This window comes from Falco biarmicus, chromosome 3 (assembly GCF_023638135.1).
Source record: "Falco biarmicus isolate bFalBia1 chromosome 3, bFalBia1.pri, whole genome shotgun sequence".
Classification (NCBI taxonomy): domain Eukaryota; kingdom Metazoa; phylum Chordata; class Aves; order Falconiformes; family Falconidae; genus Falco; species Falco biarmicus.
In genome coordinates this window covers 99,077,048-99,100,999 of record NC_079290.1, presented here as the reverse complement: position 1 = coordinate 99,100,999, position 23,952 = coordinate 99,077,048, and the positions used below count along the sequence as shown (strand labels likewise).

Sequence of the window (23,952 nt, the reverse complement as noted above, 5' to 3'; positions counted from 1 at the left end):
CACAGCCTGGGCTGGAGAAGCCCCCATGCTACTGCTGCGCCCCCCCGTCCCCGCAGCCTGCACAGCCTCTAGGGTCTGCTGGAGCTCCTCGGGAGCGAAGGTGCTGATTGTTCAGATAGCAAAGCCATCACTAGCCTTTCTTTGGAAGGCTCGGGCACCCCCTTGGGTGGCATCAGCTGTAGATGAGGCTGATGGAGGGCGATAGGCAGGCAGGCTCACCAGCCTCCATGGCCACCGCCACACAGCGCTCCTCTCCTGCGGAGCTGCTGTCCCACAGGAGTTGATCCACAGGCACAAACTTGGCGCAGGGCAGGGACACACACACACACGTAACACCAGGCACAACCGCAGCCCCAGGCCTGAGGCCATCCAAACCCCAGCTGCAGCTGGGAAGGGTGACCACAATACTCAAAAGGATTACCAGACACCAGAAGCTTAGAATTAGGATTTTGCTTTTGATTAACTAAAAAGCACATGCTTAGCTCTTGCTGAGTTACCCCCTGTTGTTTACATACATGCTCTCTTTTTTTTGAATTCTTTTTATTGTTCCCATATGCCTCAGCTCTGGCAGCTGAACTGAGTCATCTTAACAAAATTAACATAGAAATAACAGCCTTACATATTACTCCCATGATTTTTTTTCCCCCCACACATGCATCTGCCTTTCCCTACTTTGAATGTGTTTTTCTTTCTTCCCTCTCTGCAGTCAGGTTTGTGTTTTCTACAACATTCATCCCTCCTGGGTTTCCACGGGACTTTGGAGGGCTCAGAAAAAGGGCTTTGCCCCACCAGGAGCTGCTGGGAAGCGGGACAGACACCGGGGTAACAGCAGTCAGGTCTCCCCCACTAGCCCTCAGACCTCCCTCCTCTTCCAGCCCCCACCTGGACATGCTCCTTGTAAAGGATCTTCCACATGCCCTGTTCAGACCTCCAGCTGGAGCCCAGGACATTGGGAAAAGCTGCCACAACCATGTTCATACCATTGTGTTCAAGCATCTTCTGAAGCACTGCAGCCTGAGACCCTTCCCACCACCTCTTGTCTTCAGCAGGGTCACCTCTCCCAGCCACCTCCACCCCAGCACGCCCAGGAGCAGCGTGGATGGCACCAGCTGTGCAGCACCAATGGCAGGCAGGTGCCAGCAGCAAGGAGCTGGCTGTCCGTAATTGCTCCTTGCAGATGCCACGGCATCATGGAAGCTGGGCACAGCATCCCACAATACCACCAATGCAGGAGCATAAGCACGTTTCCAACATGAGTGTCAGGGGCTGGGTCACCTCCACCCTGGTGGGAAGGGAGCCAGTCCTCAGTTTCGCTCCGAACTGGTCTCATTTTAAGCACAATGGTAGTTTTGCTGGCTCATCTAGATGTGGTCAGGTCTTTACTGAAAGAAGTTGCTTCTTCAACGGAGGGGAGTGAAAGGAGCAAATCCATAACAAATTCATAAAAATTTCAGAACAAGAGGAGTGAATTCCTCTTGCTGCAGGAGGCCCCTCTCCGAGCTCCATACAAGTGATGGACTGGTCCCAGACCAGCTCCAGCACAGCCGCACAGCCCTGCCAAGGTGGCACCTTCACCCCTCGCTCGGTGCTCAGGCAGGGCAGTCTGCTGGAGCAGCTGGACCACAGGATTAACACGCTGAACCACAACAGACTTCATTTTTGGCTAGCGTGACGGCTCCCCATCCACAAACAGAACAGGTTGTCCTCAGCAGGCACCAACAAGAGCATCTCAGCCACTCCTGCCAGGGGTGCACCACAGCAAAGGTGCTCCCCACCAAGCAGAGATGAGGTTTTAAGCTGTCGTGGAAGCACAGGGGAAGAAAAAAGCCAAAACACACCAAACCCCTCCATCCCCCCGAAAGAAACACACACATCCATCCCAAGGTGCAACGGTAGAAGAAAAGACTAGATAAAAGCGTTGAGGTCACTGGAGCCTGGATGCCAGTTAGACACCCTGCACTTCAAAGCATCTTGGCCTGGAGTCCCCAGCACCTCGGCTGTCCCCCCCCCCAGGCCAGCTCAGCACCACTGCTGCGCCCCCAAACAGCCCAGCCGCAGGGCAGGCACGGCGTGAGCACTGTGCCGCTCAACCGGAGAGAACAGGCAGAAAGAAAACCCACAAGCAAAACCTGTACAAGGGACCCGACATGAGTGAAGTTACTGACCCGCTTAATTAAAAAAAAATAAATAAATTACGGTAACATGGGCTATCAGTCATCTTCATAAATAGAATTAGTACAATGGTCATATTTACCAGGTGAACTTTAATCAGGACACTTTAACTAGTGAGCATCTTTTCTTGCAAAAGCTACACATGATACAGACTGAAGCCTCGGATTAGAGAGGATAACGCTTATTACTGCAGGAAATATTACACAGTTGCTGTGAAAGCGAAGGAGAAAAATTTTCTACAGCCACCCCAAGCCTGCACCCTGCCCATCAGAGTCCTCCTGCGGCCAGGCGCCCCCCGCTACACACCAGGGAGGCATGGGGTGTGTGAAGACGGCACAGCTCAGAGGCAGGAGAGGTCAGTGTAAAACCCAGCCAACCTACCCCTGCCAGAAACGCTCTGCTGGTTCCTGGACCACCGAGAGGGACCTGGGTCTGGCCATGGCCCAGAGCATCCATCTTACCACTTAAACCCAGGCTGCTGCCTCCCTGGTCATACCAGAACTCGTGAGTGACACAGACTGGAGGACCCAGGGCCCGTCACATTTTAGTTGTTTGTATTCCCAGCCTCCTTTCATAGTTTCCTTTCTGTTCTGGTTATGTTTTAAAATGGCACCAGCCCACTGTCGTGCCACTGGCACTGTAACCCTACGTACTTCAGCTTGCTTTGGTAGCGGATGCTCTGCAAGGCTTCTCTAGCTGAAAGACCACCAGGAACAACATCCCTCCCAGGCAACAGCTAAACATCAGCAAAACTAAATACAACGCACCAAAAACCAGATGCATTCCCCGTTCCTGGCAGAGCTGAGGGCAGAGTGAGGGCTTAGCAAAAGCTCAACCCCCCAAGGAAGCAGGTATCAAGGCAAGTCTTTGCTTGATCTTTCACATCATATATCTCACTGCCTGCTCTGCCTGGCGTTCCCAGGGAGACCAGGAGGGAAAGACTCCAAATCAGAACAGATACAGTTAAAAAAAAACTTAAAGCTTTCTCAAGAGACATCCAGCTGAGCTAGCCCCAAGGTCCTGAACTCTATATCTCCTCTACTATCTAGAGTGCTGCTCCTGGGCACCCTCACAGGATGCTCCCTAGAGTCCTGTCCCTAAGACCTGACCCACAGACCCCCATCTTGGACCCAATCAAGCAATGAGATGCTCAGACACACTCACATGGGGAAATCCAAGGGCTCCCAAGGGAGCTTCCCCACTAGCTGTGGCATCCAGGATGTGGAGCAGCTGCTAGAGGCAGCAGGCACCTCCTGCCTCTCACAACAAGCAGTAACACAAACTACCGCAGGCACATGCACTCACCTGGGCTTACATTCAATTCCTTAGCCAAGACCCAGGGGAGATCAATTACTCACTAATTGGCCAGTCCTCCAGGCTTTCTCAAAGCCTGAAGTTCAGACAGCGGCACGGATCTCAAGAAGGCAAGACAGCAAAATTACCAACTGTGCCTGCTAATGGGTTGCGCTAATAAGAGGTCAGCATTGCAAAGGGGGTTTTGTTTCTTTGCTATGTGGCACTACTAAGGAAAAAGGCCAGGGGTTCTCTAGCTTGGAGGCCTCATTCTAGCCCTTCTGTGGAAACTTTCTGTAGCCTTTGTTTAAGTCAGAGGTCCTACAGCTTTTGCTTTTTGGATAAGACACAGGCACATCTTTGGGCAGGTGCAGATACTGGGCTGCTGTGCACAAGCTCTGCCACTGAGCAGCTATTCCAGCATCCCTGCTGAATTTTAAAGTGCCCCTGTTGCTAGGTGCACTACTTGCTCGCCCTGCTAAAGCTCAGGTTAGATGATGAGAAAGGATTTCTTTTTTATATTGAATCTCACAGTACAGATTTGCAGCCCTGAGTTTGCCTGTTGGGCGTCCATGATGCTCAGTGCGGCACTCGCTGCATAGGTGGGAACAAGCCAGGCTCTGGGCTGAGCAGCTCAGCCTGAGAGGCCCCACGTGAGAAGTAACCCGTGGTACCAAATGAAAAGCTTTTTCTCTGAAAATTGTGATTGGGGGGGTGGGGGGGTGGTGTTTTGTTTGGTTAGATGGGTTGTTTTTTTAATTCTGGGATATCCCTGGAAAGCTCCGTAGAAAGATAAGGCTTTTTGTTATAACTTTCAGTGATTTCTGGTTTCTAAAAACTAAAAGGTTTTCAGATGGGAAGAGCTGTAGAGCTTGGAAGAAAAAGGAGCTGCCGTGCAGGCACCAGGCCTTGGAAAATGTACTTGCAAGGGCATCCTTCCCAGAGGCCGTCAACACCTACAGAGGACGGAACATCCCCAGGAGGAGTCACGGGCCCCATGGAGAAGTGTGACAGTGATGGTTGGGTGGGCAGCGTCACCCACGGGGTCACCACAGAGCAAAAATGTCAACCCACTTGCTGGAAGAGTGGAGGAGGTGTTTTGCGAGGGTGATGTGGGTCATGTTTGTCAAAGTGGAAGGATGGATCAGGCTGAGGGCAGCGTCTGGGGCAGCCCTGCGCAGAAGGGGGGGTGGGCAGGTGGCTCTTCTAGACACACAGGTTAAAAAGGTAAATGACATAGTTTGTAATCTTAAAAAACAAGGAGTTTAAAGTTTGGTTACAAAAAACTCTGAAATAAAAGGCTGGAGAAGAAAACTAGTCTTCATGACCAGTATGGGAACTGGGGGGAAAATTGCACGTTGAAGCTGGGACCAAATCAAATTTGAAGCCACTGACTCTTTCTTTTTTTCCTTTTTTTCTTTTTTTTTTTTTTTCTTCCCTTTTTCAGAACTGGTCAGAAGATGTTGTTTGAGTTGACAGGATTAGTGGCAAGTGCCAGTTCTTCAACAAACATTAAGCAAGTGAACTGAGGGTGGTGATTAGTTCCTATTCCTGCTGAAGGACAAGTGTGGGTGGAAGATGATGCAACCACACAGGAGTCGTGGGGCCTCTGGACTTTCCCCTCTGCTGGAAATTGCTCGGACTCCTCTGATCTGGAATTTTTAAAAAAATGGAGAGAAATTCAGAAACATCAAATTTTTCTTGGAAAACCTTTCTTGGGATTTTTCTTCAAAGTTGCCAGGTGAGGAGCTGGCAGTTCGCTGTCTGCCAGGTGGGGAGCCGGGCAGTTTGCCCGCCGCGGGCAGCTGGCAGGCTGGCAGGGCACCAGGCACGTCGGCTGCCAGCAGCTGGTGCCCGTCACCAGTTTGACAGAATTGACACATTCCCACTGCCAAGCTGGTTCCTCGGGCATCGGCAAGATCTTCTGAAGGAAAAGTGCCATGCTGGAAACTTACTTTCAGTCTGCTGCAATACGTCACCTACGTTACCATGTGGATATGATGCGTTGCCACAATGTTCAGAGAACAAGACCGGAGCCTTGGCTGCAAAAAAAATCGATAAAATAACTGTGTTTGAGTGCTGAGGTTATTCCACTTAATGTACTCTGAGCAAACTGGTGGCGGGAAAAGAAAAAAAAAAGTACAGGCATGACCAAGAATTTGAACTCTAGGTGAAAATGGTGACATTCTCCTCAACCCGCATCTCAAACCAAATCCTCAGAGGCAAGAATCTCATGACCTTCCAGATAATCTATTAAAATAGAATAGATAAATCTATGAAAAGCCCCACAGATGGCACGCTGGGTTTTCAAGGATCTGTCACCTGGGCAGAAAATCCTACCTTACTTAATAGTAAACATCACCTTAATCTGTGATGCTCAAAAACCCAGGTGTGATTGTGTCTTATGAGCACTTTAGGATGTGGGTGTGTGAGAAAACAAAGGAGCATGTATCTCTGAAATTGCATGGCAGGGCATAGCGTTTCATTGTGTCCTTAAGCAGCGCAGAGCAGGGAGCCCGATTCTGCTGCAAGGACAGGCAGGCTGGAGGAAGCAAGGGAAGAGCAAGGGGTTCCGAAGCAGCAGGCTGCTCTTCACACAGCACCCCGCATGTGCAGCCTGGGGTGGCTCTGGCACCTCCTGGTACGCCCCAGGTCGTGGTCTCCACCAAACTGCACAGATTTATAGCAACCCTGCAACCCACCTACAGAGAGCAAAGACCACCGCTGCTGCGATGCCCGCATGCTGCTGCAGCAGCACTCAGGAGCTAATCCAGAGCCTGCCCCAGTCTCTTGAAAATTATTTTAATGTCATTTATTGTTGAGAAAGTAAATAAGAGTCAAGATTCTGATCCCGCTTCTTCTATCCTCTTTTGTCATCAAAATTCCCATTAAGCATCCCAAACATGTTTGAATTCTTCCCATAAATTTTCTATATTCATCTTTTTTTCTTTTTAAAGGCAGCTAAGAATTAAAACAAAACGAGACAATGTCTTTACACTAATTTTTTAATGTTACACATACTGCACCTTATAACATTAGAAGAAAAAAAACCCCAACGTAAAACTTAAAGACAGAAAATAAATATATTTTTTACGAATATATGCAGAGAGAGTGCAAAAAACTGCATCTCTAAAATGTTTAAATGCTGAATCGTACAACAAAAAAATTTACAAAAGCACTTATTTCTTTATACGTGTCAGCTCTCCTCTTATAAACACAAAAATATTTTAACAAATCTTACAAAGATCAAAGCCTTTTGCCCTCCACCAGGAGAAAAGTGGTGAAGAAAGTGTATTACCTGGAGGAAAAGAAGAAGAAAAAAACGCCCAAACCACAGATAAACAAAATGTAAGCCTAAACAGGTACCAGGGAAACAACATCTGGATGCTGGGGAGGGATGTACCCCTGTGCGCCGCAGCGCGGGAGATGAGCCCCCCGAAGAAGGGCTGGCCCTGGGGGATGGAACGCGGCTGCTGCCCAGATGAAGCTGCTCTTTGCTGTACCACTTGCCCCACATGGCACCAAAGTGCCCTCTCTCCTGCTCCTTTCAAGCCACGGCTTTTTTTCAGACAAATGCATCCGAAAGCAGCATTGGTCCAGCCAGAAGACCCTAAATTGAGCAGAGGTGGGAGCGCTGCGCACAGCCTGGCTCGACCCAGCGCCTCTACCTGCAGCGCGAAGCCAGGACCTGCCCCAGGTGGGGAAGAACAGGGGTCCGCACCGGCCGCCAGGTCACACCAGTGCCAGGCACGGACACTTCCAAGGACATGTATTTAAAATACACAAGGCGACCCTTGGTGCCGGCGGTGCCAGCGCAGCGTGGTGCGGGACAGTTCCGCTGCTCCTGGCTCACCAGACTTGCTGACGGGGCAAAGTGACAGCTCAGAGCAGCTGAGCTCCACGTACCTCTGAACTGGGGGCTCTTTGAAACTGAAACAGGCCGGTAGCAGAGACAGGAAAACAAAAGGAAGAGATTTGCTGTGGAATTTGGGTTGTTTGGGGACTGGGCGGGTAGCTGTGCAAAGGGCCAGCTTGCCATAGGGCTCCTGATGAAACTCTGGGATATGCTTGTACACGGTGAGACAGCCCAGCACCACACATGCCACACAACTGGTGGCACTCAGGAAGCTGCCTGGATGAGTCTCTTGTGCACAGCATCCATGGCACAGGCCCAGCAAGCTGTAACGCTCAGGCACCTTCCTGAAATTTAAGCAACTCCCTGCACACGTCCCACAGCATCACACATTAACCAGCCTGGGATCTCCCGGCACACGGCCACCAGAAGCTGCTGCTTCTGTTCGAACATCCAGAAGGCACAAGCAAATGACTGAAGTCCTTAATTTTTCAGCCAAGAGAAGAGAAAGCCTCTTGGGCAGAAGGGGGAAGAATGAGGTGTCCTCTAAAAAGCTGGTGGACCTTGTCAACCAGTATCATCTTGTATAGCCCAAACTGTGATGGACAGTGGTGCTGGTAAGAAACTACCTTTCCCAGCAACAGAAATTGGCTTGATTCAGGGAACTAACTTGAGAGATGGTAACAAAACCTCTGATATAACTAAAAGATAGCGGTAAACATTTCCTGTGGACTGCGCTGAATTAGAGGAATTTACCTTGCAAGGAACACCACGACCTTCTCTGCAGGAAGCAGAAGAGGAAAGGCTTCCAGTATGAATGCAACTAAGATAAAACTATCATTTGATAAAAGGCAACAATACTTCAAAATTAGTATTTTATAATTCTTAATTATAAATTATATATGGATTGTATAAATTATAATAATAAATTATAAAACCACATTGGTTCTGAGAAACTGGAGTGTAGTGAAAGAAAACAGACCTTTGGGCTTCCTGTTCAGCAAAACCATTCAGCTCTCACTTCATGACTTTACTAACTAGAGGACAAATAAAAATTAGACTAAAGTTTTCCACAACCTTAGCAGTAAGTTCAGTTTCCAGCAGACTGCAGAAGAATTAACTCTCACTATTCCCGGAGAGGTAAATTTTCACATCTTTATTGCCAGCCACATAAATTAGGGTCTGATCCCACACAATCATGTGTGAGAGACATCTTACAACTGTTTTATAACTATCATAGTCTGTTCAACTGTTTCAGTGTATTTTTAAAATTATTTTACAGTATAAGTACACCCTAGAAAGCCTCCAGGGGGTTTGAATCCCTAAAATACAAAGCCATACAAGAGAAGGGGTTTTGTATTTATGTAATAAAAATATGCATATAGGATGGTTTGGGGTTTTTTTTCCCCAGCACATTTCCAATAAAGTCTGCTCAGCAACAGAAGCATCTCTCCTGTGAAGCTCAAAAGCTGTAGGGCTCCTTTACCTGCAAGCTCTAACAAAGCAGTCCTTATTTAGGTCTTCCAAAACACCTTCTTAAATCTGAATGAGTTTTTCTAAACAAGCCAAGCCTGGAATTTCTATCTTTGGTCATTTATCTCAGCATCAAATTTCTTATTAACAGCTGGGAGAAAACGGGAAGATTTTTTTATCCTCATACAAAGAAATCTACTAATTTTGCTCCAAGAATCTTTGGCCTGAGATAGAGGATGAAAAACATGATCATCAAAAGAATTTGTTTGAGGAAGGCGAGGGTGACTGGGAGAAGGAGAGTGCAGTGCTAAACAGATTTCAGATTTTGAAAGCAGCAGGTACTACAGCACAACCACCTGCTGTGGCACCCAAGAACAGAGCAGCCAGGAGTTGATTTCATTGTCCTGTTGTGGAAATGCAGTTGATTTCTGTCCACTTGCAGATCTTCAAGCAAATATGAAGATAATACCCAGTTTCTCTCGGTTCATTCAAGTAAAAATTATGTACATTTTAAACTTATCTTTGGATTTTATGCTATGTTACTGGACAGACAACAGTACATACCATTTAGCATCATTAAAGCACTGTAGAAACATTAATTACTGTTACCCCTCATGCCCTTCTTTGGGGTAAGCAACTCTATGCACCAATAATAAATCATCAATTACTGAACAGCAGCATTGACCATCTCCCGTAGTTCTAGAATAAATACTGCAGGGAAGTACTTATGCTATAGCATGACAAGTATTTTTATTAACAGGTGGTTTGGGGAGCAGGTACCATCACCCTCATTTTAACACAAGGACAAGAGATGCTGAGTGGGATCTCAGCTGTATTTGATGCAGCTCCAGTGACTGCTGGGAAATTACAGTGAGATATGTGGCCATGGAGGTTTGCGGCTGGCTGCAGTAAAAATCCGGATTTCTAGCACTGGTCTCTAATTTTGGGATCTGATAAATACCTAGAGCCCAGTTTTCAGAAGGGATGAATGCCCCTGGTTCAGAGGGAATAGAGTGGCTGCCCCTTGTGTTCTCCAAGAGAGAAGTCTGTGGACACCATCAATGTAATGTTAATTGCCTAAAATCCCCAAGACCTCTCTCAGTGGTTAAAGGCCCCAGGGCAAACTGGCGATGGAGCCAGGGTGGGTGCTGTGCCACAGACCCCGGCTCCGGTGGGTACCCTGCCCTGCCACCGCCCTGAGCTCTCCCTGGGTGAGAGTACGGGTACCCGCACACCAGCCACCTGCGACAGGGGGAAGGAGAGATGCTACAGCCAGCAAAGCCTGGTACCGACATGCACCACTTCACACAGATGATGTTCAAGAGGGTGGATTTACAGCTACATTGATTGAGAAGAGTCACAAGTAATCCAAGGCCTGGTTTTGTTTCTTTCGCCATAATTTCTGTTAGTATTATTAGTCACGCTTGCAATGAATCTCTGACAATGTAACTTTAATTCTTCTTAAAAAAAGTTAAAAAAAAAAAAAAAGAAAGAAAAAAAACCCAACAAAACTTGACATTGTAAAAAGGTTCCTGCTTAAAACAGTTCTCTGGAAACTCTGTATTATCAGTTGGTGGAACAAAGCTGCCTTCTGGAAAACAAGGCAGCAGGGCCCTGCTGCTCCCAGCACCTCAGCGCAGGCACAGCTCTGCTCGGCTGTCAGCCCATCCTCACGGGCCGGGCGGTCAGGGTCTGATTAAAGCACATGCTCAAGTAACCCCACGCAACAAAAGGCCAGAGTACACGGTGCACTGGACACAGCCTTTTAAAGGAAATGATCTTTGTAAGGCTTCTAAGTTCTAAAGTATTCTAAGGCTTCTTTCTAGGTCAGTTTGTTGCATCCCCACAGCCAAAGGAAGGTGTCCCTGTAGCTCATGCTCTCCTTACCCAGCTTGTGTGCAAAGACCTCCAGCTACAGCCTGGCCACTGCCACCAGCCTGCGTACAGGCTCCTTACATGACTGGCACTCTGGCTGTCACATTGTGCTAACACTTGCATACTGAATTTCTTTTGATACCCACCCCAGGCACCAAAACTGGCATCAGCAATAAAATGTGCCCATGGAAAAGGCACACCTTCCTTCTGCTCTGTAGGAATTAGCCTTTGGAAGGAGTCACCCTGCACTTAAAGTGAGGAGTTAAAAATAAATGGGATACTGTCGTTTTCCCAAACTTTACAGCTACGCATGTTTGCCATGTTTTTATAAAATATCATCTTTCAAACCATTTAAACAAATTCCCACTCTACAGAGAGTTCTGCATTAACTTTGGACAACATTTAAAGAACGGGAAAAGGTCAAATTTGTATTACATTTCAAATGGTGACATCGTGTCCATCACTGTATTCTGGGCAAGACAACTGCCTTCAGTTGCATTTTTTTAACAGAGGCAAGAACTTGGCAGTTTCATTAACACAGCAGTATAAATGGAAAAAAACCATGAGACACCTTCATCCCATTGGGCATTTTAGCAAAAACGGGCTGAGGGAAAGAGGGAGAGGACAAGGAGAGAAACCGAACTAGCAAAGGGTGTATCAGACATAGGTAAGACCACAAAACATAAAAAACTCGCAAATTTTAACATGCCAAGGATATTGGTACATTGCAATGCTGGTTATGGTTAGAGAGACTGTACAGCTCCCTCTTTTTGTCCTTGAGGCTTTGTTAAAGTAAGACCCTCAACTTCAAGTTCATAAATAAAATGGAAATGACAGTAGTGCCATAAAAACAGGTAGAAAAATAGTGCAAAGCCAAGGGCTGGACACTTTAATCTGTCACAAGTACCCCCAAGCACTACCATTAGTGCTCTTAAAGAAAACATGTAAGGAAAACATTCTCTATTTATTATAAACGGCAGTTGCCTGCATTGCACTCTGTATTTATAATGTACTGACTACCTTTCTGCTTCCCTTCAAAGCTGTGGATGGAGAATAAATACAGCCTTTCACACTGGTGAGCACTGCCTGCCCTCCAGTCATGACTGGTAGAGAAGTCAGACAGTATTTATAAAAGAAATCAATTAACAAGTAAAACAGACAATATCATTTAAGGCCTTTGTCCCTGCTAGTCTGCTCAACAGACTACACTTTCTTAAAATAAGAACATCTACCACCTCTGTTACAGTAACCAGACAGCAAAGTTAAACAAAACCCCCCAAAAAAAGGTCACAGTTAACGGCTGCCAAGAATGCAAAACACAACAGCAAAGATGCTGCTCGCTGCGCTCCTGGTGCCTCGCACTGTGCACGGTGGGCAGGCTGGCCGTGGGCGAGCCCAACGCGATGCTCAGGCTGAGCATCTCACCGAAACCTCGCAGCCCTTAGCAAAAGGGTTTGGAATTACAACTGATTACATAGTGCAAACTCGTATCAGTTCCCACAGATAAAAAATGCACAGATGGGAGTCCAGAACAAAAGCCACCACCAGACAGGGTTGTGAGGAGCACCAGCCATTAGGGAAATAAACTCCGGGGAGCAAAGTCTGATCTCAGCTCCTCCTGAGTGAGCCTGGAGTAAACTCCAGCTCTTCAGGGAGGTTTCAGGGAACTTGTACAGGTGTAACTGATACCAGGGGCTGAACCAGTTTGGTGGTGAGGCACCAAATGAAAATGAAGCATTCATTAAATGACAGCCTTTCAGATTTGGAGTAACTATAAATTATTCGTAACAGAGTTTGTTAACCTTGAGTGGGACAGAATAAATACCCATCGATGGATGGAGCTTACATTTACACGGCATTTCTCAAGTATTCCCTTCAGCAGGTCCATAAGGTTTTTAACGGGGGGTTTGGCTTAGCCTGATGAGACTTTTTCTTGCTGCCACCCCATTTAAACTGTTGAAAAAATATACTGACTGCCTAGAAAATAAATTGTGCATATGTATTCGGTATATCCACACCCATGCGGCCACTCTATATATGCACAACCAAGACGCCAATACTGTGCACCAAATAGGAACTGTACCATGGGCTTTCTGGAAAGATCAGCTTTGTGGTGAGTTTGCTACACCCATGTTACTGACAAAAGGCATGCCCAATGGCAGGGAAATATGCATACTCTTCATATTTCAAGGTAGATATGTCACACTTAATCTGGAAAAAAATCAGCTTTCTCAAGGTAGCCCTCTCTTAGTTCGAAATAGTTTTGTCGGTTTTCACTTCTGTAATTGAGATCAACAGCATAAATCCATTTAATTTCAACGCTGAAAGAAATGCCATGGCAGCCAATTGACAGGAAACTGTCAGATATATTTTCTTAACAGCTTGTTACCTTTAACAGGACACAAGCTAGCTGACGGAAGGACTTAATCAGGCTTTTCACTCTCCATCTTCTACAAAATACCCAAAATGTTCTGAGAAATCGGAGTGCCACCGAGAACCAGCGGAAAGCATGGCAGTAATGACTGGCTCTGCACAGGCAGAGTAATACTGCAGGATCGAGTCATCCCTGGCTGATGGAAGATGGTAAAATTCCAACAGTCTCAAAAGGTGGCTCATATTTAAGGGTATGAACTACTGAATGGTGTCTTGTTTTCCTTTTAGAAAGCAAACCTACACCATACATACTGCACAATAATCTAGGCTTTTCCCACAGTGGGACTTGTTAGTGATAGAGTAGCCTGTAAAGAATAGGCACTTATCCCAAGAATTGGCAAAAAAAGGGAGTATTATTTGGTAGGTATGGCACCAAAATACAACCATTGTGCTTTCTCACATACATATGCTGTACAGATGGAGGCTCAAACAGACACAGAGTTTTAGGTTGTTGGTGGGCTGTGTTTTTTCTTTTTGCTTCGGCAGGATTTGCAAATGCAGCAGATGATGCACGGAGATGCCACGAGCAGCAAGGGAGAGGTCACCAATGCGATGATACCCAGTCCAACGAGGATCCCCACAACCTGAAAGACATGGTAGTCAAAAACAGGTATTTAGCTAATTGGTAAAATAAAATGTGTGTCTTTATGTAGAAGCACAGCACAGGTCACAAAAACCAGTTGAAAATATGAAAATAATCATCCTGGTCCTTCACTGAAGGGTAAAATCTCATTGCTTCATGCATGTGTGAGAGCTCTGCTCAGCTGACTAGAAACGCACCTGTGTTCTGTTCCACATCACTGAAGCCCGCGAGTGGCCCAGCTTGTTTCTGCAAGGGCCTCTGTCGTAATGTCGTAGGAAGATATCATTCTGAAAAACAAAAGGAGAAGCTGCAAGAGCAGGTTACAGCAACTGCAGGGAGAGGTTCAAGACAGGACTGGAAATACAACCTTCCTTACACTGCTTTACAATTACCAGCTGCCAGCAGACAAGTTCATCTGTCTTCCAAATCATAACTTAGAGAAGCTGCTTGCAGTTTCAAGAAGTGTGGTGTGTTCAGGACCTGAGCCATTGCATAGCATCTTTCCTCCCCCACTTCTAAAAAGCACAAGCATATGCACTGCACCTATTGCACAAGTACCCAGTCTGTAATTTGGCGACAATAAAGGGGCCTGTAAACAACAGATACTTCTGACAACTAGCAGTATGAGGGATCATCTTCCTGAGATACTTCCACCTTCTGTTCTCCTGCTGTCCCTACACTTCAGTGTAATTGTTTACCCCTATGCAAAAATGAACACAAATTGGATTTCTCACACCAAATGGGACATTTTACACCCACTCTGCATAACAGGTAAAAGTCCTCTATGCAGACAGTCTATAAATATGAAGCAGGGGTGATTTCTTAACCACAGTATAAGCAAAGTTTGAAATCCCAGAATACCGATGTATTGGACTTTTTGCATGGGCACAAGTCATAATTCTAGCATGTGAACAAAGCCTTTAGGCAGAGTCAAAGTCCTGGATGAGACTAACTTTTTTAACAGGGTTCTTGCTTTTTTATCTTTAACTAACTTTTTCATCTCTAACTGAGATACCTAAAAAAAATTAGACTTGTAGTAATTTTCTTCCTAGGCTTAACAGGAACATTGAAAAAGTAGTTCCAATTTTACAAGTAGTTTAAAATTTAAAAAGTGTTTCCTTTCTCTTTTCCCATTAATACTTACTACATTATCTTTTTTTTTTTCAGAAGATGACTAACTCCCTGCATTACCCTTCCCTAGCCAGCTGTGCTGCAACCTGATGCTGCTTTCTTCTTCATTTTTCTGCCCCGCTCTTTGGCTCCGCAGGTATTAACTTCACCTAAACCTGCAGCTTCTGTAACCCTGTAGTTTTTTTAGAAAAACTACGTTTGAATCATGCAACTACATTTTTTTTTTTCTTCCTCCTGTTAAACTGATACAAACTTGATAAGGGCACATCCACAGTGTCTGTGAGAATCCGACTGTTTTCCAGTTCAGCCCAGGGTTAAGCAGTCACTGCGTACTGGATGTACTCTGGGGCAAGCTGCAAGGCTCACGTTGAAAAAGCATGCTCATACATGGAATGGGGCAGAGCACTAAGCGAAACCTTTCTAGCATGCTGAGAAAAGGAAGGATGAAGAATGAGGAAATCTTATTGTTCGCTGGCTACGAAGTACAAAAAAGAAGAAAAGCCATGCAATATCTAGCATTTTATTTCAAGTGCTGGCAAAGTCCTTTTCGCACTCCCACAGTTACTAATGATGACTGCACCAAAGAAGGAAGCTGCCATATACATGAGCACATTGCTTCATGTAATCTGAACCTAATCCTGCCAGGAAACTCAAAGTCTGCACGAGCTGAGACTAGTTGGTATCCCCTAAGAAATAACCAGCCACCTGCACCTTCGTAATCCATGTTCATAATCCAACATTTTTATCCTCAAGCCTACTAAGCGACCATTTTCCCTAGCAAACACGGCACTACAGACAGACTAGTGAAGGAGACCTAATCCGTATGAGCTCTTAACGCACCCTACCGTGAAACACCCCCCCTCCCCCAGTACCATACCATTTTTTGGACAGGCTGTGACCTTTGCAGTCAGAGCAGGTGGAAGACACTGATTTCCCTGGCTGTCAACCAAACTATCTTTAGCTGCTGCACTGGAAGAGGGAATCAGAGAAAGGTAGTGCTGGAACAGACCTCCAGAAAGCCACCAGTCTGTCTCATTTCCCTCAAAGAACTAGCACAGGACCCACAGACATGGCTACGACCCTTTATGGAAAAAAGGGTATCAATATAAATAAAAGCACTGGATAAACAAGAAGAAAGAAATTAAGTTAGAAGCTGAATTGAGCCAAGCCACTCACTAGGACATCAATGAATTGATGAAGAGCTCATACAGGGCCTCAGACTAACCCCAGCCCTGTTACCCTTTATCTAGGTGATTTTTCTGCAGCACTTACATCCAAGTTCTGTAGACAGTACCAGCAAAACGTGTGTTTGCAGTTCTTGCACATCATCTGAGCACAGCCCTCATTTCGCTCAATATAGACCCGACAAACTGGGCACTGCTTAATTGGCGCCTCCATCTCTGTTCCAATAAGTGATCTAGAAGAGTAAGGAAATATTAAAGTGAAATGTGAATGCAATTACTGCTGATATTCAGGTCCACTGCCTGATGTATACTTTGCTGATTTTCCAGAGCATCTAATCTTGCTGTCTTGATGCACTCAATGTGTAAATTTTGTAATATTCAATACAATAAAGTACATCTGCTACCAGGTGTAAGATTATCGGTATCACATAGGAGTAAAACTCCATTCCCTTGATCTTTTATGCTACATAAACCCAACACTCACTACACCCACAAATTTATCTCCTATAGCACTAAAAATGAGCTCTTGGTAAGACAGCTTACACAATTCATTTAACAGGACTGGATTATGCAATTCATAATACTTGTCCTTGCCTGAACAAAATAGCCTTAAACTCCAGCAAAGCCAAAGATCAAACCTGGAGAAGAAAAATTATAGCAAGAGCTCTTTAGCAACTCCTATTCAATGAAGTCTCTAGCAAGCAGAAGGCTTAGATTTTAAGTCTTTCACTTCTTGCAAAAAAATGATAGAAAACTTTCAACACACATGACTGAATGCAATCTGATTCTGAAAACAAAGTTGGATGGCCAGAGACATGACATAATTTAAATACAGAATTGCTTTCTTTCTGCAGATTAACGCCTTACTCAACCTTATCTGTCGGTTGTTTACACCTATGCAAAATGAACATAAATCAGATTTCTCACACCAAATGGGACATTTTACACCCACTCTGCATAACAGGTAAAAGTCCTCTATGCAGAGAGTCTATAAATATTAAGCAGGGGTGATTTCTTAACCACAGCATAAGCAAAGTTTGAGATCCCAGAATACCGGTGTATTGGACTTTTTGCATGGGCACAAGTCATAATTCTAGCATATGAACAAAGCCTTTAGGCAGAGTCAAAGTCCTGGAGGGCTACACCTTTCAGAAGTGTCAGTGGCAACCCAAGCTTGAGAAGGACACAAAGAGTATTAAGTATTAAAAAATAAAATGTATCATTTAAAATAATAATTAGACCGGTATTTAGGTATCTTATTATATTTAGGAAACACCAGGGGAGATGGGACAGTGCCAGAGATGCATCTAAGGAGCTAGAGGGAAGCCGTTCCAAGAAACTGATGTGAGGCACAGAGCTAGCACCCCACGCCAGAAAGAACCAAAAGCCACGTGGCCTCCGTGGGTTCCCCTCTTACCTCTGCTCGGTCGGTACGGGAGTAGTTTGGATTTCCTGGCACAGGCGCTGCGGGTGCCATGCCTCCTTGCAAGCGGAGCAGAACGTCAGGCAGCAAGCTGGGCACTCTACCGGCACCGGCGCTCCCGACTCGCTCGGTGCCACGCGGCACACCGTTTGGCAGTTGGCTGCAGGGCACCATGTTCTCTGGGGGTCCAAGTGGACTTCTGAAACATAACAGAGAGAGAAACACAACTGTTTATAGAGTCACCTTCTCATTCCAGTGACACGTGTCTAGGTACACATGACCCGACTCTGCACGTGGGTGGGGAAATTAGAGCTTTCTGCACCCACACTCATGGGCAGTCGAGCCTCCTCCTCCTCTTTAGGCAGGTCTGCAGTTGCACCCTGCTAAGGCAGCTGCACTGGAAGCATCACAAGAATGGCAATTACCTATATACAGGACGTATTCTTTGCCTTTATGGGGAGGTACAAAAAATGAACATAACTGCTGCTTGCTGAGAAGCACGTGTGTTTTGTGACATTAGGCCATTCCACGTCTTTCACATGTGCAAGCCATGCAGTATCTTTCATGGAAATAGCAGAAGGACTGTTGTTAAATTAATATCTAGTCACTTTCCATGCTTTATTTCCTCCCCTCTATCTACATACTCCAATTAATACTCACTTTATTGTATGACCACTATTTGTCAAGTATCAGATTACAACAATAGTCAAGGTGAAGTTTCAGGGTGGAGACATCGAGTTACACAGAAATCACCACATGGCAGAGCATGATAAATATTCTTTCTCTCGCTCCCCAACCTTTATTCAAGGAATTTGGACGTGGACCAGCAACCCAGCTGAAGCACGTTCACTGCCAGGGGTGCCCATGGTGTGCACGCTTTGTGCCACTCAAGCCTATGGGCCTTCAACAGTCCCACCCTGCAGAGCCTCCCTCCGCAGCAAAGGGCTGCCGTGCCCGCAGGAGCTACCTGCCTCTCCTCCTGCCCTGGGAGCCCTCTGGTACCACCACTGACAACAGACAGATGGAGGGGATATCTCAGAAACAGGTAGAACCCCTTGACTCTGAGACGTCAAAAGCCATTGCAATGTACCCTCCAGCAGATAAAAGACTGTCCCACTTGAAACAAAAGGTTTCACAAGGGCTGCAGACGTGTTCTCTGGCAAATTTTGCTGAAGCAGTTGAAGGCACTTCCTCCTCCACACACTGCCCTGTCTGCACTGCTCCTCTACAGGAGCCTGCTGGCAGCCCACAGTGAAGGGGGCTGCTGGATGAGTATCTAGCAGATGCTCCAGTCCGCATGAAAAACAGTGATACCTGTGTCCAGGTACCCAGAAACTAGAAACTGCACAACTAGAAATGTGTTCCAAGCAGTAAAACTCTGCCCCCAGCTTTCAAGCATTTAGATAAGACAGGCACAAACACCTGGGGAGAAAGACACTCCACGAACCTCACAACCTAGCATGCACTAGAAACCCAGCTCGTTTCCAACATGCTAAACCTCTCTGTTCACCTTGAAAACTTCCAGTTGGTTTAAAGCTGTCCCTCCCTCCCGGTTGTCCTGGACACTGCCAGTGAGGAACCACGTAAGGACGATCATCCTCTCTGCTGGCTGCAGGACACACAGGTACACAATTTTAAGTCTGTGTGAGGGTGCTCTGACAGATGTGGAGAATTTCTACATGCACGGCAAAGGTTGTCATCTATAATTTAGGCACTGCCAGCAAAATGCCTGTACCATCTATCTCCAGCCATGTCATGGATCTAGTTGCAGTCTTTCCTCTTGCTCTCTTACACGTGCTTCCTTTGCCCCCCAAAACAAACAAACATTTTGCTTTCTACTGAATGAAAGCCAGAACAAAATACTTTGCAGCTTCATTTGTGGGAAGAAAAGAAAGACATGGATGGGCAGTACCAGCCATTTTACATTTTTATACACTTCTAAAAGGTAGTGTTCTGACTGAGAAATCATTATTCCTGTAGCTTCCCTTGGTGTCTCTTTAAAAGAAACTCTGGACTAAGTAAGACCATGGTCCAGTACCAGCTGTTGCATTTAAGTCTTCACACGGTAGGTTCTATATGCTTTCTGTTGATAAAGAGAAGTGAAAATGAGATGAAGTGCAGTTCCTGCAGACAGCTGCTTAACACACTCAACTCTGGAAACCTGAATTCTCCTATCCTGTTTTGGGGTGGAAGACAGGATGTCTGGTTTTGACATCATTGGGAGGAGGGAGTTGGGTTGTAAATCTTATTGGGTTTTGTAAATGCGTTGCAGCAAGATGTAATGCATGAGATGAAACTCCCTCCTCTTCCACTTCGTCCATCTTACAAAGAACCTACAGATGGTGTTTTGCAATCCGTGCTGTCTCATACTGTTTGGTTTACCATGGAGTACAAGTGAAACCAGAAAAAACTAAAAAAAGGAGCAGCCAAAAAAAGGAAAGAGGCTATCATATTGCTCTGACAAGCTGCTCCACTTTTTTTTTTTTTTTTTTTTTTTTTGGTTAGGGCCATTTGTCTCCTGCGCCTTTCCCTTGTTTCCCAGAGCCAGTTCAGCCACCCTTGCTCCGCCGTCAGGAAAGCCTTCCCAAACACTGCCAGTACCAGGCAGGGATCTGGGCAGCTTTCACAAAACATGCAAGCAAGCAGGTGGAATGTGCGAGACAGATGGGGGAAACCCAGCACCTTGGAGAAAGGATAAGTTATGGCTCAGGAGAGGTATGAAAGGATGAGCCTATGCCTTTCACAGAATATTAGGAACACCTCCTTTTAAAATGGATTACTTTTCAGGCAGGCATAAAATGGAGGTTCTCACCATCTACCACTTGGTCTATTGGGCAACTGTCACAGAAATAGAAATACAATGCATGTGTCCTAGCCACATCCTATTCCTCTATTTCATTACTTCTGATGACCATGTCAACCCCATCCTAACCAGAGACAGAGCGATTGCTGTTCCTTCTATTACAATGTGCTGAATGGAAGCTCTGTGGCTAGGTCCTGACTGGATGCAGAGAAGTTAGATATATAAGCAAGATTGGGTTTAAGCCTGAAACATTTGCATTCTAAGAACACAAAACCTGCAAAAGAACAGCGTATTTTCAGAGCATTCCATATTAAACTGAGTGTCTATAGATACTGAGTGTCTATAGATACACAATTGTACGCCAGTTACTTCTCACTACTTTTTCACCTAGTATTATTTATCCATTTTTTTTACAAAGCCAAGGAAATGGAAAGGAAAGCTATTTTAGTAAAATAGCTAGCACAGATGGGGGGGGGGGGGCAGGTTGTGGGGAAAACAGCTTTTGGATGTGTAAGTCCTTCTTTGGGTTTTCAAAATTTTCCTCAAAATTCACCTCACGATGGAAAAAGTCTGGAAAGGTGAGAAGCACTGACTTTGCCAGTCACTTGAAGACTGGTCAGCAAAGACTACAGAGCAAGAACAAGTCTTTCAGGTTACCCAAGCAGCTGGTTATTTATTTCTAGCATTTCTAGTAAAGCCAAGCGTGTGCTGAAGCAAGGAGCCCATATCTTCACAGAACAAAGCTGAGAGAGGAAGGGTCTAAGCCCAGGAAGCTGAAGGGTTTGGATGAAGAGCTTTGTTGAGCTGAGCAAAAGTCAGGAAGGACACCCTGGTTCCTGCCCGTTTTAGTGGAGGAGAGGGCAGAGCTAGGCAGTAGCAGCCTGGATTTTCCACCGCACTTGACTGCTGGGGGTCCCTGGGCAGATCCCAGGTCAGAATTCGGCCCCAGCAGGTGCCACCAGCAAGGTTTATTACTCATTTCAGAAAAACGCTGTCAGGCCAGCATTGGTGTTGGGCAGGGCAGGCAGGCTCTGCCAGGGTAGGGTCACATCTCAGAAGACGGCTTCGGGCCAGCAGAAGCTGATAAGCCAAGTCCAACGGATGAGTCCATAAAGGTCAGCCCTGGGGGCTGTGCTAAATCCAGGAAAAGCAAAAGGTCTTGGCTGGGGCTGGGATTAGTGCTGGTGTCCAGGTCAGAGCTTTAGTTAGAAGGAATCGTTGTCCCCAGGCATCAGTAAGCTGGATTTAATGGTGGGCCCAGTAGGCAAGGCCAAAAGGCTATGCTTAAACCGCCGCTTGGGTGCCAGTTTTACTCATCATAAAGGAGAAAGGACAGACCTTAGAAACTTAATGGAGTTAATGGTGGAGGAGGATCAGTCAGACTTAGGTAAGAAAGAAAAGGGAGGGAGGATTTAAAAAAATAGGTAAATTTCAGGCTTCTGTGTGTGGGAGGCAGTATTAAAAAAAAAAAAAGGAGATGTAACAGGGAGTTGGACAAAAGATCAGGAGTTCAGCCTTGGCTAGTTATAGAGGAAGAGATACCAGGAAATCATTAGTTTCACAGTCTTCAGTTGAAAAAAGGTTTTACACAAAACAGACTAATGTATTGCAAGAATGTCTCTCTTTTTTAACCCTTTAATATGGTGATTTAACAATCTCTGATTTCCACTGTCTAGGGCTGTAGACAAGCCACTGCTTGGCTTTTGAGCAGGAGCGACTTCCTAAGGATAAACAGGAAGAAGGGAAAATAGGAGATAGAAATAAAAAATGAAAGCAGGATTTGGGATTATTTTTTTAATGTATTTTGCCTGAGTGCCTGCAAATCATAGTTACAATCTACACCTGCCCATGAACTTGGGGCATACGTGGGTATCGTCATTTTGCAGGTTTTGTACTTTGTGGTCACTCACTGCGACTCATGCCAGAGGAGACTCTGTAAAAAAACCCATATATTCTTCTATCTGACCATCTTTTCAAGTGCGTTACTGTGCCTAACTTCTGTGAATTTCTGCATTTTCATACACATTCCCAATCCATACGCATCTAAGCATGTATGCAAAGCAGGAACACAAATACAGGCTTTCAAGGAAAGTTTGAAAACAGGCAGTCAGGGCAGATCAGCCCTAGATACTTTACCCTGCAAACTACCACGGAGTAACTTCTTTGAAAAACGCTGTAACTTCCAGGTGAGACTTTCAAGTTGGTGTCAGTCTTTCAAACCAGCATGGGACTGTGGATAACTGGCTAGCTGAAAAGGGTCACATAGACATAGTCCAGCTGGCTGGACAAAAATGCACATCGCTCTCAGCTTATCTGAAGTAAAGCAAAATACACTGTCTTTGGCTGTCCTTGTTACACAGTAAGAGGAAGATTTCGGTGGGAAAAGAATGTTGCAGGTGGGAACAGAAAACTACAGAAGAGAAACTAGGGGCGGGCTTGGTATTTAGGCAACTAACCAATAATGAGCTTAACTTTTGTAATATGTATGAGCTAATTATAAGAAGGCATAAAAGGTGACTGTAAGAGACAATAAACGAAGTCTGCTGATCACTCATATTGAGCGACTGTGTCTTCCCTCCGTCGCAACATGGGACCTCATCTTTCTGACTAGCACCTTTCTTCTTCAACTTCAGCAAAGAACCGTCTCCTGAAGCACAAGGCTGACCTCTGGCATAGGAAAGCTTGGCCCCAGTAAGACCTTCAGTTTCAAACTTATTTACAAATAGCCCTTACTCAGTAACAAGGGGTCCGATTACCACTCAGGAAAAAACAAATATACTAGATGAATACTCATGAGGCTTCTACATAAGAAAAGCCCTCCTGCAGGAATGTTTGTAAAAATCCTCATCACACTGCAGGGTCTGTCTCCCCCAGAAGTTCTGAAGAACCCTGAGGATGTACGAAAGGACCATGTGTGCCCTGCACCAGCCTCTAGCACCTTGTTTAGTTCTACCAGTACAACCACCCCCCAAGGACCCAGAGTGAGCATGCTGCGGGAAGAACGATGGAGCCTCAGGCAATGCAATCTGAAAGTGCTGCCCACAAGCCTGAGGAAAACCATGGTATTTCAGTAAGATGCCACTCTGTTGACTCTGCTAGACTGAAATAATTTCCAATCTGTCTATGGAGCACAGTCAGACGTAGTGATTGCTCTTAAACTATTTCAAAATGAAGACATCTTCTCTGTCTCTTCCTTAACTCACCCAACAGTCTTTGTCTTTGCAGCATGTAATACTGCTGCCTCCACTGAGACTTTAAAAAGGAAGGTAATAGAAATCAAAAGGTTTGTACCTCGCTCAAACTTCAGCCTCTTGTATAATTGAAACTGGTCAACAGGCACCAAACAGGCAATCTGAAATGAGAAACAAACACACAGAAAGAGCATTAGAAACACCGACTTGAAAAAATTTAATAAGCATAAGTTCTACATGCCTGCCCTTCTCAGCTGGCTCTCAAATCCATCTTCTTTTCCTACTTGGAAAACACCACTGTGTGCCTCTGTACCTTGATTTCCTTCTCCAAAACTTACAGTTCTTGACCTCTCCTATTTCAGCCACACAGCCCACATCTTTCCTACCATGCACAGGAAAGCCTTCTCTATGGATTCTGTATTTACTACAGGCTTCTCAGTTTTCCTTCATGTTGGTTTAATGTAACGAAGGGTGACGGCTTGCCAGCCTTGGAGACTGCAGCGTGTTGTTCATGCACAATACTGCTCACTCAGATGAA

The 23,952-nt window shown here is 45.6% G+C and overlaps 1 protein-coding gene across 3 annotated transcripts in view; it reads right to left on the bottom strand.

The window, feature by feature from the left end:
• Positions 1–6,454: 6,454 nt before the first annotated feature.
• The window catches only part of RNF144B (ring finger protein 144B), a 95,657-nt gene continuing 78,159 nt past the window's right edge, over positions 6,455–23,952 (bottom strand). For all 3 annotated transcript variants that reach the window (XM_056331705.1, XM_056331703.1, XM_056331704.1), the window contains exons 4-8: positions 23,515–23,575; positions 17,415–17,619; positions 16,086–16,230; positions 13,880–13,969; positions 6,455–13,683 (exon numbers count right to left, since the gene is read on the bottom strand). In XM_056331705.1, the coding sequence (XP_056187680.1) occupies positions 13,543–13,683; positions 13,880–13,969; positions 16,086–16,230; positions 17,415–17,619; positions 23,515–23,575 (642 nt within the window). In that variant the 3' untranslated portion in view covers positions 6,455–13,542. The remainder of the gene's footprint in view (positions 13,684–13,879; positions 13,970–16,085; positions 16,231–17,414; positions 17,620–23,514; positions 23,576–23,952) is intronic.